The sequence below is a fragment of the Ascidiella aspersa genome, chromosome 3, assembly GCF_963924565.1.
Source record: "Ascidiella aspersa chromosome 3, kaAscAspe10.2, whole genome shotgun sequence".
Classification (NCBI taxonomy): Eukaryota; Metazoa; Chordata; class Ascidiacea; order Phlebobranchia; family Ascidiidae; genus Ascidiella; species Ascidiella aspersa.
In genome coordinates this window covers 8,844,827-8,858,598 of record NC_139449.1, presented here as the reverse complement: position 1 = coordinate 8,858,598, position 13,772 = coordinate 8,844,827, and the positions used below count along the sequence as shown (strand labels likewise).

At 35.9% G+C, this 13,772-nt stretch overlaps 1 protein-coding gene across 1 annotated transcript; it reads right to left on the bottom strand.

Annotated features, from left to right (window-relative positions):
* Positions 1–3,412: 3,412 nt before the first annotated feature.
* Positions 3,413–12,661, bottom strand: LOC146159063 (BTB/POZ domain-containing protein 10-like). Its single transcript, XM_083383474.1, has 10 exons — positions 12,497–12,661; positions 11,409–11,527; positions 10,803–10,911; positions 10,262–10,373; positions 9,514–9,622; positions 8,187–8,307; positions 7,359–7,456; positions 5,970–6,180; positions 5,028–5,236; positions 3,413–4,115 (listed from the first exon to the last, which is right to left on the bottom strand). The coding sequence occupies exons 1-10, from the start codon at positions 12,630–12,632 to the stop codon at positions 4,035–4,037; spliced, it is 1,305 nt and encodes a 434-aa protein (XP_083239600.1). The 5' UTR covers positions 12,633–12,661; the 3' UTR covers positions 3,413–4,034.
* Positions 12,662–13,772: the final 1,111 nt, after the last annotated feature.

The following is a 13,772-nucleotide window of genomic DNA, read 5'->3' as shown; positions in this document are numbered from 1 at the left end:
TTTCAGGTGCGCAAATCAACGACTTGTCGAAAAAGGACAAAACCGCGCGGCAAATCATGCGGCCCGCGACACAATTTATAAACTGGGCACGAGGCTATTCCTCCTATTTTAAGCAATCATTTTGTGCTTTGCGCACATCTTGTTACTGTACCAAGTGTAACATATAGGCTACCCTATAGTTTAATTTTATTGCGAATCTATTTCAATTGCAAAACACCCCAGTTCTTGATTAACAGTCGTTGCGGTTGGTATAATAAGTTCCGTAAACTCCAAAGTTTCTTAAAATTTATAAACTAGCGGCCCACAGAGATCTTTCTGAGTTTAGTTTTTGCCCGCGACTAGAAAATGGTTGCCCACCCCTGGTTTATACAATGGCGCACGAGCCTGAACACCGGCACTCCCTGCAATGCAACAGGGACGTGGCGTTGTTTTGCATAATGTGCGCAAAAATGTAAACGCGAAAATGTGCGCAAATTTTAACATGCATTGAAAAATGTGCGCACTTTTTTTCAGAATGGGCGCACATTTTAAACTGCCTTTAAAAAGTGCGCACATTTTGTAGTTATAGTAAGAATTAGAGTGAGAGAGAGAGTGAAAAAAGCCACAGGTTCCCGACCTCTGCACTATCATCACTGTGAGTCTGGGCCCATATTTTTTGCAACGAATTCATATGGATTTACTCATTTATCAACAGCAACACTCGTTAGTGGTTATAGCAATTACTAAGGATGTCTTGGTCTTCCACAAGTGTGCTTTAGCGGCACACTGTTTGTTTTGCCCATTGTTGGATCATAATTGGGAGTACTTTATCAGCAGAAAGCCGTTTAAATAAACAATCCTGAAGGACTAAGTAACTCAGAAAATGCAAACAAAACGTTTGTGTTATCAAAGCATTCGCTCTGATAAGCTCACTTGAGAGTTGGCAGTTGGTCTTACGCTTTTAAGTGTACTCAAAATCTTTACCTCAAAGGTGAAACACTATTTCAAGGTTTTTTGCTGATAATGCAATTATAAAGGAGGTCACGGGAAATCCTTTGACCAATAAGGTATATCCACTAACAAAATTTTAGGCTTGAAACAATTATTCGTACAAATCAGCTGTCATAAAACACTATTTATCCTTGTACGAAATTCCATTTTTCTCGAGCTTGTAGCATGCACTGAATAATCTGCTCAAAATTTTCAACAAAACTCTCCACAACATTTCCTGTTAATAAACGACAGCTAAACGAGTATGCCCCTCACATAAAACAGAACATCATTTTTAACCACGTAAAGACGAATTTCTTTAACGAAGGGGCGTTCAAACTATAGGGCCCGTGGATGATATGCGCCCCGCTACAGGCTTTCAAAAAGTAAGGTTAGCAGGAGTTTTTATCACAAACCATGGCTGGAATTCCTCAATTAGTTTGGAATCGGATCATCACAGGTTCTACAGTGGTATCGGACAGGTAACGATACTATCACTTGACCCCGGGTATCGGCCCCAGTCCGATATTATCTGAGATCTCTAGTTTGAAACAACAAAAAATTATACTTTTTCTTTAATTTTATTGGGTAATAGAATACTATAAACAACGTCTCAATGCTAGGTTAAGATGAACTAAGAGGAGCTCTTAATCCGCTTTAGGCCAAGCAGATGGTGTTTTCCGGATTTTTGTGTCGCTAGTATCAGTCAGAAGTTAATTAGAACACTACTTAGCCAAACTGACCTAGATCAATGGAATAGTGGGTGTGTCTTGAAGTCACTTGGAATTTGCAACTGTTTTCAACCAACATTTTGCAGCTTTGCTTGAAACCATCTTGACCAGTAATTATGAAACCGGTGTTCTGTGAATGATCGTCACCGGTTTTCATGTTCTATTGTGATTTGCCTAATTTATTATTATGTAATACTAAAACTCGCTGCGTAACAATAGGATTGTAATACAGGACGAAATTTGTACTCAGCCAAAAATTTCAAGACATCGCACTAGGAAAACTGAACAAACCTGTTTGTTGTGTTGTTGATTTCAATGCGTTATTAATTCTAAACTTTCGTTTGGTGTTCGATTAGAAAAACTGACCTAGACAACGCAAGTTCAAGCGACAAATTATCTATTAAACATATCGAAGTGAAAATGCAAACGAGAGTCGACCTGCAAAACATAAATAGCAAGGAGATATGAAAGCGAGTGCGTTAAATATACAACACAAAAGAAAACATTTGGTAACTCCGCGCTATCTAGAAACAATATCATAAATAGGCAAAGTACACGGCCACTGAAAAAAGGGAGTCGCCTTCCTTTTAAAACAGGCGAAATCACAAAAGTTTCAGGTGTTTTCAGGCGGCCTTGCGAACTAACAAACAGTGCTTTATAAAGAGCCTTGAAAAAATGGTTGAAAGCTCCCGTGCCTGTGCTTGCGCACTGATATTGTGTAAGTTGTCAAGTAATGAATAACACAAACCTAATAAGTTGCACGAAATAAGTAGATACGTAAAATATCCATGAGAGCGTGAAATTTAAATTACTTTAAATTTTACCCCGCTAAAAAACTTTTATGATGACCCTTTTAGAAAAAAAAATATTTATAACAAAGCCGTCAACAGGCACTCGTCTTAACCAACGAAATATTTTAATATCTACACAGTTTGCCACATCAAATGAGGTATTATACAAAACGCAAAGGATTTTTTACTCCCGAAAGCATTAAATAAGCGATTTTCGGAGGCAATTTTACACAATAAAATGAAATGACAATTTTAACCGCTTAATTTGTCATTAGTTACTTGCAGATAAGTTCATAGTTTTAAACTGTGAAAAAAACACCAGGTTTCTACTTAAGACACGGTGAAAATGTTTCGTTTTGTTGAACGCGGCAAAAGTTTTACGTTGCAATCAAATATAATACGGTTGTACGGCAAAAGGCCTTACACAGTATTCTTTGCCTATTAGGCAAATAAGCTAGTGGACAGCTAGCAAAGCAACAAATGTAACAATGATAGGCCATTAGACCAAAAAGCAAACTGAAATTTCATTTCAACGTTAACGATAAACAATAAATTTAACCAAAGAAAAGGAAGAGGTTGGCGGCCATTTGAAGCAACTATAACTTGCACTAATATAAGCTAAACAACAAATGAATAACTAAAGGTTGCCATAGGCGCTTTGGCGCAGTCTGCGGCTATAAACGGACAAGGGTTGAATTCACTTGGGACGGGTAGAACTCCTAGATGTCCCATCTTTACTTGCGGTTTATAAGCGTTTTGTGGTAATATATTATATAGACATCTGGCGCACGCCTAACCTTGCAGCCAAAGCTATAGGGAAAAGCCTAGTTAGCTAACTAAAATGATTAAAACAAAGAATTCGTTTGCAAAAATGGTAAAATTTAAGAAAATTACATATACTTTACTCAATTCAAGAAACTCCCGCCCAACAGGTGCAACACGTTTTTTATTTGACTGTGTAACTATGTGGCTAGGATTGCTAGAAACGACTTTCCAGTTAGGCAGGGGTTATAATAAATGTTTTTAGCGCAACCCCTAAAATTTTGTTTTGCTTCGCGTACACCACGGGAGGCAAGAGAATTGCAAAAAAAGGACGGCATAAATTGACGTCACAACACAAATAGACTTAATAAACCTGCTGATTCCGGTCCGAAAAATGAGAAAGTGAAATGGAGTCTAAATACATTCAGTGCTAAACCGTTTATTTTTAATTAAACTGTTTTCTTTGAAAAATTGATTACTTTATATATATATACACTAATATTTCCAATTGACTTTCATAGACCCCCTAAAACTAGTTCAAAGAACCTCAAGGAGTCCACGGACCCAGTTAAAGAACCCCCGATTTGGGGTAACTTACAAAATTCAACCCAGGCACACAGATCACGCACAAGGTTAGCTGCTCGCACAAAAACGAACCCAAGCATCGGCAAAAAAAAACGAAGAAAAAGGTGGCGACCTCTGGCGGCAGAACGACGCAAAAATTCGGGCAAAAGTTCGGGTTGGTGGGGGGGGGCTTCTGGAGTGGGGGTGGTTTATGACGTCAGTCGTTTTCCTCGACCTCGAGGTCATCGCGGTGTGCCGGGTTGGGCATTTCCAGCATTTCGGCTTCGGCCTGAATCAGCTGAGGACAAGAAAGGAACAATCAAGTCACAGCAGGTTTGACACAAAAAATTATTATATAAAAAAAACAAAAAAAATTGGAACACAATACACGTGTTTTCTTAGTAATTCAATAATAAAGGCAATCATATAACTATTTTTAATTGTATTGACCAAGGCAAATTTGCAAATAACTTTACCGAGCTTTGGTTATTTCAAAGCGGTTGTTTGCAAAACTGCAATCAACTAACAACAACAAACACAGAAAACTCAACTCACGAAAAATGACTGTACTTTTAAGACTTTAATTGGTGATGAAATGTCTTGACTTAAGACTTAAGTTGTTCATTAAAAGACTTGTCTTAGACTTAAGTTCATTTGCAAATGACTTGATTTGTTTTTGCAAATCACTTTACCTCGGAGCATAACGGTTGGAGGTTGTAGTAAGACGTAATACGAATATCAAAGTCCATACAGAAGTAGGTATCATTTGAACGTTTCAAATAACTCTTTATTTATTTTTAACATCATGAAAATGAATAAAGATGTTTATAATGAATAAAGATGTTAACAATGTTTACAACACTGTAACAAACTAACCACAACTAACAACAGAAAGTCAACCCACAAAGACCGAAATGGATAGCCTTGGACTTAAGTTATTTTGTAATTGACTGAATTCGCCTAGAACTTGAGTTGATTTTAAAGTTTGACTTAGACTTACTTTGCTTTGGAAAATGACGTGACTTAGACTTAAATTGTTAATGAAATGTATTGACTAAATATTTGAGTTGCTCGTGAAAAGACTTGTTTCATATTTATGTTCCTTTGCAAATTGATCTGTTTTCAAATAACTTTACCGGGCTTCGGTTATTGCAAAGCGGTTGTTGACAACACAGCACCCAACTAACTAACAACAAAAACCTCCACCCACCAGCCCGTGGTCCTGCGGCGTGTCGGCTGCTGCAGCGACAAGGTTGGTGATGCTCTTCGACTTGTTGACGCACTGGAAATCGACGTGACGCGATTTGCTTTCCTCCTTTTCCCAGGACATGGCGATGAAGGAGCGCTGCACGTAGTCGTAGATTACTTCCTGACGCCCGCTACTCCGTCGCTTTACCTGGTCCATCGAGATCGGGTAGCCTAGATAAAATAGTTTAACGAAAATATGTTTCTTTGGTAGACTATGCACGGAACTGTAATGTAGCTTAATAATGAATTTTAAGGCTGAAAAGGTCGAGCGAATCGGCATCATCTATAATAAGGACGGTTAACTAATGATATAACAAGCAGGTGTCGAAATGTCTTTATCAAAATCGTGTCGATTTACTCGCCTCTTTTGGCTTTAAAATTCATTGTTAAGTATGTTTCTGATATGCTATGCAGGGGTCACTAAAGGCCCGGTAGCTGTTAGGATCTACGATCGCGGTCTAAATAAAAAATCTGTACCTTAATTAACCTAATATCGTTAAACGAATGACATATAAATAACTATGAGGGACCAAAAAATTCAACGGTGCCACACCAAAGACCGACCTAAACAGTCAATAACTAACAAAAAATCATTACAAAAGCAATATTACCCTCAAATAAATGAAAATAAAGAAAACCAAGCCTAAATAAACAGTAAAAAATGCTAAACGTTGTTTACCAAAAAAAAAACTTTGTCAAAAAACGGAGAAAACGCTACGTTGCAAAACACTCAAAAATAGTCAAATATAGTCACAAGAATTTTTGGGTAATCCATGCACGGATCTGTAATGTAAAATGTCGACCTTTTTGGCTTTGCGATTTATTATCAAGCTACAACAATCTTTATAATAAAAACATACAAAATCAAATACCTTGAATCGATTAAAAAACGTTAAAAACGCACCCTCAATGCCGAGGCGAATCTTTTTCATGCCGCGTTCCTTGAGCACGGCCTTGGCGACTTCGCGGTTCTCGATGTAGCGCAGGAAGCGATGCAGGTGCGTGCTCTTGATAATCTCGGTGTATTCCTCGCCCATCTGAGGCGGGAAGTCGGGATCCCACTCGATGATGTCGTCGTCGGTCAGCACCACAATGTGGCACTCGCGGTCGCCGCACTTAACAGGTGAGTGAAACAGGTGTGTATGCCTATGATTTGACTCTAAAGTTGGTGGATAATAGCTCATGTCATTCGAATCTGTTGGTTAGCAGGTTAGGGAAATGACTTAAGTCTTTGATTTTACTTACAAATTGGTGGAAAATATCGTGTTGCACTCGCGGTCGCCAAACTTAACTTGTGAGGGGAAAATGCTAAGTGACTTAAGTCTGTTATTTCACTCAAAAGTTGGTCATACCTTATTTCACTCGCCACACTTAAAAGTTAATAGTGGAAAATACATTCTGTATTGCATTCGCTGCACTTAACAAGCGAGGGAAACTTTTGTAAGTGACCTAAGTCTGCGATTCCACTTATAGGTTGGGGAAACATTGAAAAACAAGCAATGTTTGAGATTTTACTTAAAAGTTCGTCATATACCTCATTTCATTCGCCACACTTCCAGGTGAGGTAAACATTGCTAAGTGACTAAAGCTTTGGGGTTGGTTTCTCTTTTCGAGTGACTAGACCCAACTCAAGCCTCAAAGAAATGTGAAATGTGCTTTGTGGCACTCGCGGTAGCTGGACTTAACAGGCGAGCGAGTAAACAGTGCTAAGTGGCTGCACCGAAGGTACAGTAGTTGCACAGTGGTATTAAAATAATTCAATGATTTTAATGACCCTTTTATTATATTTTGATTGAGAATTTGAGGAGTTTAAGGCCACTAGGGTTGCTAAAAAACACTTTTTTGTCGAAATTTAGTGGGGACCGCTAGAATGTTAGGTTGCGTCTAAAAAAAAACCACAAACCAATTCTGAACACGTAGATTCAGTATTAATCGCGCTACGTCAATTTAAAAATTCGGGTTTTCAGCTAAAAAACACTTTTTTCGTTTTTTGTGTGTGTCATTTTACTTTGCGCTGTGTTGGTCGTGTGTGTCATTCCCTGGTGAAGACTTTCTGAATAATTAGCCGAAAGACTGGTCGAACAAATATATAGCAGAAGAACTTATTTTTAGTAGAAACTATGCCTGGTAGCAACAACATATTTAACATTTGTTAGGTTGTTTTATACGAAAAACGGCTTTTTTAGCATGTTTTCATGAACTTTTGATAGTACCAGATATAATTGTAAGAATACAAAATGCACCAATTCATTGACTTGATGTGATGTGTGCTGCATCTACAATTGACTCATACCTGCGCCACTTTGACCATGAGCGGCAGAATGTCTTTGTCGAGGAATTGCAGAAACTTGAGACGTGCGCCGTCGTTCGATATTTCGTGCATGAAGGCGCCTGAGAATAACATGCAATAAAAAGGTCTCGTTTTTAGTCATTTTATAACAGAGAAAAAATTAAAGCGCTATGTTGAGACTCTTTAGATCAGGGGTTCTTAAAATGGGGTTCAAGGGGGTCCACTTTCGTGAAATAGTTTTAGGGGGTTGATGAAGGCCTATTTGAATATAGTTTATATTTAATAAGTAATACAGATTTAAAGAAAACAGAAAGTAAAATAAAACGGTTTTGCACTGATGTATTTAGACTCTTAGATCGAAATCAGCAGATTTATGAAATCTATTTGTATTTGTGTCATTTTATGACGTCCTTTTTGAACTTTTCTTGCCTACCGTGGACGGTAAAAAAAAAAAAAATTGTTTAGGGGTTTGTGGTAAAAAAAAGTTTGACAACCCCTGATTTAAATCACCTTATATTATTTTCTCCCTGATTTTATTTAAAAAATATATGTTTCACTTGTGATAAATTTAACACAAAGGGTGTCTCCATAAAGATAATACAGTTATTTAGTATGACTCTCGGTAAGTACATGCAACTAGAAAAATAGTTCAATATTAAATTAAATGATTCACTGAATAAATATGGATGTAAACCGAAGCGTTATGCGAGGGCTATTTTTAAATAAATTACATACGTTGCAATCTAAAACAGCCAATTAAAACTTACGGCCAGACGGAAAAATATCTTTATTGTACCAGGTGGCATAGATGTAAAATATTGGGTTACTGACCCATGTTTTGGCACTTGATCGTCTGGTGATTGAAGGGAATGAGAAAATACTCGCAGGCACTTCTTATGTCTCTTACTGACATGCCAGGGGGGCAGGTAACAAATCCCTCAGTGTAGTATTCCTGAAAACAAGACGAAATACTATTTTTAGAACAACAATATACACCTTTATGAGCTGACACAATAATAGACACATAGTTGTGAATGGAGTATAATTCAGTGCCCAAAGAAAGGGTGTTGTAATTGTTTTCGCCAAATCAGATTCCGTTCCAGCCTTTTTACGACTAATAAACGATTTTCAAAGTTGTTTTTTACCTTTTGACACTTTCGGACCGGTAAAACAAACCTTTCACTGACTGGTAAGGAATAAGTTTAATATGTAACCTAGTAAAGTTAACGATGAAATTCGGACATTTTAAGCATGAATATTTAAGCAAAATCCTACTGCGAGGCAGAACAATTTAGATTAATTTTCCTGATGGGCGGATAACCTTTTCCAGTAATGAAAATATAAAACTTCATATAAACTTGACCATGCAATTTAGGAGACAAATACTGGAATAAGCTTCGCCGAACTCATTAAAACAAAATCTACGCTCAGCCACGCAAACTTGTAGCCAACCAAAAAGTAGAAGAAGAATACCAACAATACAATTTGTGTCGTTGTACGTTGGCATAAATTTAATTAAAAGCTGAAGTAGCTACTCAACGAGATTTTGCGTTGAACAGGCTCTTATAAAATGAAATTACCATGCGGTAAAATAGAAAACAAAAAAATTGCACATACGCAGTTAAAGTTGTCAAATAAAGGCAAAAGATAACTTTTTGACGGACGGGCAAAAATTTGGACGGGCTGTGAGAAAAAAACTATTCATAATCAACCTATAGAAGTTATAATAAACAACATTATTTTAGTAATGAAGGCCATTTCATGCGCGAATTTTGTGTCCGTAAAATTTTAGTTTTTTTTTTTAGAAACAGAAACCATTTTATTTAACTGCCATTCAGATCCACAGTATGTCGTGCGTTTGCAAAAACCTATTTGAAGGTTTTATTTTTTTAACGCTGTTAATAAAATTAAAATGGCCAAAACATTAGATTGACGCAAAATCGGATATTTATCGACAGTTTGGATTTTTTTCGCTGCAAAAATGCACTGCCAATTGCCGAACAAAAGGAGACAATTGGTGATATATCGCGTACCAAGACAACACAATACAATTCACGGCTGAGGGTTAAAAAAGCCATGTCAGAGTTGCTTGAGGTTTGTTTTGCGGGCCACCGCCTTCCCGCCTTCATAATGTATCAGTAACTCGAGGCACACTTACCAGAACTGCTTTGAAAACGAAAGCCGAGATGCCCTCTCCGATTTCGTACTCGCCCCTTTCGTTGGGTTTGGTCCAGCCCCGTTCGTCAACCATTAGGCTGCTGAACATCCTGTGTTAAAGTATGTACGTTAAGGAGACGCCGGAACTGGTAGTAGTAGGATTTTCAAAAGTGCCAAATGCCAATTGACTTTTTTAAACTTTGTGAAAATGTTATTTTCTTTTAAACATTTTTTTTATTTAAAACTAAATATGTCCAAGTTCCGAGGTTGACATAGCCTTAAAAACATAATGGCATCTCATACACTTTTTTTCGATCATGTTTAGCTAAATTGCACTGTTTAAAAGTAACAAAAAAAATTAAGTAACTTTAAATAAATCTAACTCCCTGTGTGGCTACACATTTTTAAGAAATAAATTAAAAGACATTTGAAACTTGTATAAAAAAAAAATTAACTACGTAAAGTTGAATTAATCAACATATTTTCAACACATTTAGTGAGCAAACTGTACGAATACTATTGTAAACACAACAAATAACAGTGTGAACAATTTCTTTACTCTGGAACGTTAAGCACATAACTAAGGCTAAATAAATTCTACTTTTTGAAAAAAATAGTTTTTAATAAGCAAAGCATTTCAAAGACTTTTAATTATAATTTATTTATTTTTATAATTTAGTTTAAAAGATTATTTTTCTCGTTTACAAAACCTTGTTTAGGCCTAAATGACACTTTTTCGTAATACTAACTTTGCCAACATCGTGTCTGGCTTGGAAGCAAAAAGATGGTTGTCAAGAACAAAGCGGGTGTCCTCAACAATAATCACCATCTTTTTTTCTTTTTCTGCCTTCTTACTTGCGACTATCAAAACAGGTTACAAAAATTGGTTTAATTTCAATTACAAATTTGAGTTAATTTTTAGATTTTATTTATACTTTTATGCTTAAAACACATCAGAGACAGTATACATTTGTATAAATTTAGCAACACAAAATGTTTATATATAACATATTTTATATAAGATGTATATTTCCAAACAAAACTTGTAGTGAGGTTCACAGTACAGCTTGGCGTAGTCCCAAAATGTAAAAAAAAAATACTTTAAAGGTATAAAACATGTTAACAAGCCAAACTTTGAAAGAATAAATAAAAAATTACTGTTTGTAAAAGTGTAATAGAAAATTTGTAAATTAAGGGGGACTAAGAAATGTTGCCAAGAAATGTAGACAGTGGCATGTTTCTTTATAATTATTTATAGATGTATGATATTAAAACCAGTGCCATACACACCTTTTTTACTGCCAGACATTGCTTTTAGTTCTCCCGCGGCAGCGATGGAACAACTGCTGTGAATCTGGTTGTCGTCACTTACGATGGACCCACTTGTGGAAGTGGATTCCTTTTATTTAAAAACACAAGACTTTTGAAATGATGAAAAAAAAATAGAAAGCACTAGGTCAACATTTTTTTTAATTCTAAAAGGTTTTGCAGGGAAGCTTCGAATGCAGGATCCAGGGATAAAATAGCCATTGTCATATTCCTTCTAAACTATGCAACTAATTTCTTAAATAGTTTGATACAGATTTGAGTGATGCATTGGCAATTGATAGCGATAGGGGTTGTGGTATATTTATTATGCAAGGAAATAGTATTGAAATCAAGTAACTAATAAAGGGACTATGATATATATACTTCTTGAATTTATCCTGCATGCTACCATCTAAAAGTACAAAATGGAAGATGCTGCCATGATAACTAAAAACAAATTCATGTGACTATGCAATATAACAATTGTCGAATCTTTGAAAACATTGGGGATAAGGACATCAATATCAGAATGCCATATTTGGCATGCATGCCGTGTGTCGGGCATCCCTGATAATATAGAGTAATTACCTTGGGATTACTTTCTCCTTCTTTCTTTTCTGATGCAAGAAATACAAGAAAGTCGTCACATGAACTTCTCCGCGAGGAAAATGGTGACACCGTGTGAGTTGGAGAATTGCTTCGAGATTCTAGTTTAAAATATTTTCTGTTTGTTTGGGTACTTACAATGAATATTGTGTATTGGTAATAAAATGCTGGCCAAAATATATCCATAAAACTTTTGTTTAAAGAAAAAAAGGTTTTAACTTTTTTAAAAGTTTTTAACAATTTATTATTTTTATTTAAAATACTCAAAATAAAGTATTTAAATCCTATTTTCACCTGTAACAAAGAATTCCAAAAACCCACTTTGACCCACTTTTGATGCGGTCATTTATAGGCTTAAATAGAAATTTTGTTTATGCCCAGTTTGTAGTGAGACTAAGCGATTTTAGGTCTGTTGTTGCTAGACAGCCTTATTTTTAAAGACACAAATTGACAAGACTTTTGTCCATTTTTTACCAACTCAGTAGCAAAAAAGATAGCAAAAAAATAAAATTATTCTATTTCCTATAATCCAATATCATTCTATCGTTATTTCCTTTGCTTCACATTTTAACTAACTATGTGATTTTTACAGAAGTTATACAATTATATATAATTTAAATTTGAAAAGTTACTACATTTTGCTGAATAATGGTTCATGTTGTAAATGCAACGATATTGCCTGGTAGAACAAAAATGGCCGGCTGTTCCTTTTCAAAATAATGGTTAATTAATACATTCAACAGATCGCTTGAGCGACTTATTGCTAATGAATGGGCACCGGGGCATTAATATTCTTTGAAAGAGATATATAAGAATTATTGTTATAAGGCAGGCCTGTTATAATTATATGTGGTGACATGTGCTTAAGCTGCAAGGAAAACAGAGATAACAAGCAGTGATTAGGCGATTTAAGGACAGACAGGTTTCAAATGCCAGGTGCAATGATGGTAGTTTAACATCAAAGCATTAGAGTGAAAGTTAAAGGGGGGTGTCACGGCTCTTAGACACCCCCATCAATATACCACTGCTTAAAAAATTAAGACTTTTTGGCAATACTGGATTATAATTACCTATTGATTCCTTGCTGTTTTCCTTCTGTCTATTCCGGAGACAAGAAGTGCGATTAGGCCTTGGTGACGGCCCCACTTCACTTGACTTTTTCAATGATCCATGCAGGGGCATTTTCTTGCGTCCATTGAGTGGCATTGACAAAAATTCTTGTGTGGAAACAAACTACAAAACTTGAGAAGATAAAAAAAGGTGTTTAACATGGGATCCCTCAAGCTACAAATTTTGAATGTTGAATCTTGCACATATAAAGATGTTTAAACGGCTTCAAATGCTGTTATTTTCTGCTACAATTTTTGTGGCTGAAAATGAATTGCTAATGACTGTAAGTATGGCTGAAGTTTTTTTAGTTTTCTGACTAAAGTTTCGCTTCTAAACAAACCAAACTGACAGCAATTTTCTACAAACTGGGTTAAGTGTGCAACTAAAACCGCAGACCAAATGCAAATGGCGAATGGGAAATTTCAGAGGCTATTTGCCAGGTTACCAATGGTTTTAAATGGAATCGGGAGTGGGTAATGAAAATAATGAAAAACTCAGGAAATAAAACTTTTTATGAAAAAAAGCGGGAGCTGGTCTAGATTTTTTTATCACTTTTTCACCTTGGGTTTATATTGCTAACATTCTTTGGGTTTAGCATTTGGGTGGGTCAAGTACTATTGTTATATATTTATTCAGGGCTCTTTCGTTTTAATACGCAGAAAGTAACACAAAAAGAATAAAAATCTACAAATACCGCAACAAATATTATTCGGCTTAGCGTTTGGGTGGGTCAAGTATTATTATTAATAAATAATAATACTTGACACACCCGAACTCAAACGCTGACCCCGCACCCCAAATAATATGCGTTGCGGTATTTGTAGATTTTTATATTAAGTGCGGTGCTTTCTATACGTATCAAAATGCAAGAGCCTCATTTATTCTGCGATATTCATTTATTTCTTGCTTCAATTTTCATTTCGTCGTTACTGCTTTAAAAGTGGTAATGGCATGGTATATTCTAGACACGCGCTGTCGGCACTTGTTTTAACGCGATTATTTGTATTATTATTCTAATATATGGTGGTGTACACGACTAACTGGAATCGATAGATCTTCTAAACCATAATGAAAACCTTTTAAGCCCAATTGAGGCAATAACAAAGGATAAACTTGACACTTCACATGATTCTTTTTGCTTATTTTGACCGAAATTTAAAGTCTGATTCCGAAGTGGAAAAAACTAAACTGCTTAACAACAATTGGCCAACCAACGTCAAAAACGAAAGTACTGTT